The following is a 5,201-nucleotide window of genomic DNA, read 5'->3' as shown; positions in this document are numbered from 1 at the left end:
CCTTGACCCCCCCAGCCAGGCTGAGCCTCCAGCCACCCCTGTCCTGGCCAAAAGCCACTCTTCGTCAATCATGCACCTTGCCTGCAAAGACAGAAAGAGCTACTGAGCATCCCCATTTGCTGAATGAGTGATTAATGATGCCATTAGTGCTGGAAAGCAGCATTTTAGAAAATTTTTTCTAACTCCCTTGCTCGACTGAGAGATGATCTGCAGCCCTTCAGCTCAGCAGGGCTGTGCCAAGCGATGCACACCTCTGGACCAGCCACAGTGTGGGTGCAGTGTCCCCAAATAGTGGGTGCATTTGCCCACAGCAGCCGGCTGCCCAAGTGTCCCCAGGACTGGCATGCCTTCTCCCCAGTGCCCAGCGGCACCCAGCCGGCTGTGCCCCCTTGCTCTGCTCGCTGCAGGCTGGCAGGGCATAGGTTTTGCAATGCAGCTGCTACATGTTCTTTTATTTGCAAGAGTTTCCAAGCCTTGCACACCATACGCAGAACTGGGCTGCATTTAGGCAGTTGCATTACACTGGGCAGTTGCACTATCCACTGAAGCACAAGTCAACCATTCATCATTTCCAGGAGCCTGCCCATTGCTCCTCTCTGCAGAGTCTGGAGACTGGGATGCAGAAGGCTCCAGCACTGAGACCCCCACTCCTCCACCTGCCCAGATCTTTGCCAAGGGATTTCTGCAGTTTTCCAGCCACAGGAACAGTGCAGGCTGCCCAAGAATCACTGAGTGACACTGATACTGCTCTGCACTGAGCAGATGTTTACTCTCTGCTCTCTCACTATGTGTCCAGTAGATCTTCATCCCAACACGTCCTGTCCTCACCTCCTTTTCTCACCTCTCAGGTGCTCCATTTCCAACCAACAGCCTTGATACACCCTGTGCAATCTGTGGCCCTGTGTGAGGCACTGAACTTCTTCCCAATGCAATTATCAGCAGCTGCTTCCCTGCAGCTGAGCCTTCCAGCTAACCATGGAGGAAAGAAGAGAGACAAGGAGTGAGCATTCATTCTGCAGGGAGCTGGGCATGAAGAGCAGAGCTGCTGTTCCCTGGAACCTTCCCCTTTTCCAGCCAGAAAGCCTGTCCCCACACAACTTGATGTTTATCTGGAAATCCTGGTTGGTCCCATTGCACGAATTGGACCATCTCTACAGCAAGCCTGGCACGTTGCATTTGGTGTACCGAATTCACCACTATGCACACAGTGAACCCCATGTGCTCAAGAAAGCTACTGGCCGTGTGTGATCCCTGAGTGCTGTTGATGCATGCTAGGTCCCAGGGTCTCAGAAGAATGGGACTCACTTGACATGCTCATTCCTCTTTGGGTAACAGCCCAACTCTATCCCATCACTTGCACCCAGGCTACAGAGACATTTATCGCGCTTTTTGCTTCACAGCCATGGAGATGAGACCAGGGCTCAGTCCCCCAGCACCCCTGCAACACCAAACCCACCTTGGGCAAGGCGTTGTGCAGGTCCCTGCTTCACCTGCATCAACTGTCCCACTAGAGTAACAGCAAATGCTCAATTTCCTTGCCACCTCAGGTGAAAACAGCAGCATAGCTCATCATGCCTGCCCTTGGGAACCGTTTTGACCCAGTAAATTGGCAGCCCCACTCCCGAGCGATGCAGCTCTGCTCCCTCCCTGTCTAGGACACTTGGCACTTAGAGGTCCTTCTGTCAGCACAAAGGGAATAGAGCAGTACAGGTCCTACAGCATTCCTCAGCTGCGCAGTACTTCAGATAAAACCTGCTCTTAAATGACAACCATAACTCTATGGGAAGATAAGATAAGTGAAAGAGTTTACAACCTACCCAAGGAACTGTGTGATCTGAGAGCGTCAAAAACAAGACCTGGTGTCTCCAAGGCATCACACAGCCACCTGCAAGACTCCCGACCCCACACTGACTCCAGAGCGGGCGAGAGGATGATTTATGCTGCACTGCGCCCCCCTGAGCTATTTACTCAGTTGGGAATTTGTCCTGTTGCCCCTCTCCACTCCCCACTTGGGAAGCACCAGCTAAAACTCAGCTCTGGCCTGCAAAGGACCTTTGACCAGGAGTTGAGGGAGCGCTGGGGGCTCTTCTCTATCTGCAGCTCATTGACGTCCCCCAGTTAGCCTACTGGGAGGCTGGCTGGGTACAGCAGCAACAGAGTTTATCCTCCAGTATCTTTTACTGGTTCTGCTGAAACCATCTTGGTACCAGAAAGATAGAAAGGGTGGGCAGAAAGAGTACCTTGTGCTTGCAGATTCCACTGACACAACGCAGAGGTGCCCGAACACTTGTGCCAGTGCCCCGCACTCCTGCTGTGCCCATGCACCCCCCTGCCCAGCACACTCCTTGAGCGAAGCATCCCAGAAAATCCTTCTGGGTATCAGAGTCAGAAGGGACTTCTTTGGTCTGGTCCATTGCTTACATGAGCTGCGGGACCTTCTCGCAGCACCTCGTTTGAGCTAGATTCACCCTGCTAGAAAAAAAAGCTATTCTCAATTTAAAATGTCCAGTGATGGCAAGTCCGCTGCTGCACTTGGGAGTGTGTTTCAGCAGCTGAATGCACACACAGTTGAAGTGTGACCCCTGTTTCCAGACTGATGCCAGTGCCCAGCCCTGGCTTTAGCTGAGGAGCTCCCTGCTACAGCTGCTTGCAGCTAGGTATGCTCTCACGGGACTGCAGCCAGCTCCCTCCTCACCTTCCTTGTGACCAGCAGAGCTCTTAGAATCTTTTCATCTACTATACTGCCTGCTTTCCAGGCAATGTATCTATTGCAGCCCTAATTTTCCAACATCCTTCTTGCACTGGGGCACTAAAGCAGAGCAGACTCTTTTAGTAAGACCCCAAACATGAAGTCAGCAGAAGCTGCCTTCATGGACACTTGGTGTTCAGCCATTAGGCTACGTCTTGACGCTGGAACAGGACCTTCCCTGTGCAAGCAGTATTTCCCAGGACAGTCTCCCTTTTTGCTTCGCTCCAGCTTCAAGGCAATCCTGGTCACTGCCTCTGCTCTGCCCCAGGTCCCCTCTTCCCCAGCCTTGCTGTTGCTGTTCACCTGCACAGCAGGCAGTGGGTTGCCCATCACCTCCCAGAAGCAGCCCTGCAGCCACTGTGTTTGCCTTCCAGTCCAGTGCATCTCTGCTGACTCCTCACCCCCACCTCTTGCTGGAGGAGGCCATTTGCCTCCAGGTCCTGATGGCCCTCCAGCACTTCTCTGAGCTGCAGCAGAGCTTGCAGAGTCAGCAGCACTTCGTTATGTGAAGAATTAATCCAACAGAGTCCAGTGCATCCCTTTGCAGAACAGTCTAATACGTAAATTCCCATCACAATGAAAAAAACCAGTTTATTCCTGGATGAACTTGCCTAATAAGAAGAATTTATAGCCCATGAAGCCCCTTCAGTTTAGCACAAAGTACATAGATTATTCCAGAATATTATCACAAGCAATAGCTCAATTTAAAGCAAATAGCTGCCAGGCTCCTGCTGTGTCCCACACACCTGACATCACTCTCTCACTGGAATAAAAGCTATTTCAAACTATGTTTTCTTTCACAAGGACAGAGCCTGCTGAGTTGTTGGCCATCAGACTAACAGAACATGCTGCAGAAAATGCACATCTACCCTAGAAAAGTAACACCAGCCTGTAAGGCATGGTACTTGGGACAGGCACTCTTTAGACTTCAGAAAACTCTTAAATCAGGGTAGTGAAACTGTACACAGCTGAAGAGTGTTGCCTTTAGCAAAAAATTTGGAAAACCACATCCTTGGTGAAAGAGCAAATTGAAAGATATGAGCTCAGCTAGAAGAGCAAGGCACTGCAGAAGTGATGGAGCACACGATCTACCCCATCAGCTCCACCCATGCACTACTCATGGTGCTTTGTAAAACTACTAAGGCTATAAATTTATAAAAAATTGTCAGGGCTGTCTAACGCAAGCTGAGCAGAGTCTGTTGAGAAATTCTGCTACAGAACATCACATCTTTCTAAGACAAGTCCCAGGACAGACGGTGCAGGGAACAGCAGACCTTCTGGTAAAAAACAGCTGTCACTTGCCCGTGATGTCATTTTTTTAAGATGAAGGAAAAAAAAAATTATTTTAGTAAGTTAAATTATCATCTCCAGAAATGCTAAAGAACAAGATTGGGAGGTCAGTTTGGGTTATAAGATCTCTCAAGTTTTATCTGCAAAAATTTTAGGCACTTACTGTCCATTCTCCAGGTCCTTCACATGGCACACGGATGCTTCCACCACATCCTTTGGGTTGTGGTAGGGGTTGCTGGCAATGGGATGCTCCTCGAGATGATAATGCCGGGCAGTCCCATTGACTTTGTAGATCAGCGGGCTGGCTTTCCCATTGGGCGACATCTCCTCCTTGCTTCTCTCCTTCTCGGGTATCACAACTTCAATTTTCACTTCAACTGTAGGAACAAACAAAAATCTTCATTAAAATTAAGCTGGAGGTTTTATTGTCATTCTGCCTGTCCTTCCTTCCCTGCACTTCAAAAGGGACTGACAGACATCAGAACAGACATTTTTTGTTGGCTTGCTTGGGAAGATAAAACATTTAATAACAAACTCAGACTGATGACCCGAGTCCATTATCCCACTGTTCTTTCTCCATCGGGCACCTCTGCATGCACAAAGTACATATTCTTGCAAGCAGACATCAGTCATCAGTGCAAAACAACCCCTCAGTCACAGTTCCTGTCCTGTTTAGTGGAAAACAGCTTCAGGCAGCAAAATGGGAAGCACGCCAAGGCCTCTAGGGCTCAGGCAGACTTCAAAAACACCTTTAATTGTTTGTGGATAACATTAACTGAAAGAGAAAGCCAAGACTGCATGGTGTATAAAGCTGCTTCATTAGACGGAGATCAATTAATAAGGAACTAGAAATATCCAAAATTATTTCTGCATGAGGTTTTCAGCAAAGAGTAAATCTTCAGCATAAAGTGAGAAAAGCAACTATTGCCCATTTTACTTAGGTGTACATTATTGAACAGGTTTGACAGTAAAAGCATCCCCGGCCAGGGGCCCAGGGGGCCCAGGGACAAGTGGGAAATGCTTGTGCCAGTGCAGCACACCCCCCCCAACTATCAGAGGGGACACTAGAGCCAGCAGGTCCCCTCAGCCGCACTGCCACCCTGGGTGCTGTCACGGGGCAGCGATGGAGCAAGGCAGCCCCTGGCATGGTACAGCCAGGGCC

General features: G+C 49.7%; 1 protein-coding gene across 1 annotated transcript in view; it reads right to left on the bottom strand.

The window, feature by feature from the left end:
* Positions 1-5,201, bottom strand: part of AIFM3 (apoptosis-inducing factor, mitochondrion-associated, 3) — a gene marked incomplete at its 3' end in the record, with an annotated part of 27,607 nt that overhangs the window by 15,784 nt on the left and 6,622 nt on the right. Inside the window, exon 2 of the mRNA XM_009698631.1 lies at positions 4,203-4,416. Coding sequence (XP_009696933.1) covers positions 4,203-4,416 — 214 coding nt within the window. The remainder of the gene's footprint in view (positions 1-4,202; positions 4,417-5,201) is intronic.

Source organism: Cariama cristata, unplaced genomic scaffold (assembly GCF_000690535.1).
Source record: "Cariama cristata isolate BGI_N322 unplaced genomic scaffold, ASM69053v1 scaffold14134, whole genome shotgun sequence".
Taxonomy (NCBI): domain Eukaryota; kingdom Metazoa; phylum Chordata; class Aves; order Cariamiformes; family Cariamidae; genus Cariama; species Cariama cristata.
This window is presented reverse-complemented; position numbering and strand designations above follow the sequence as displayed.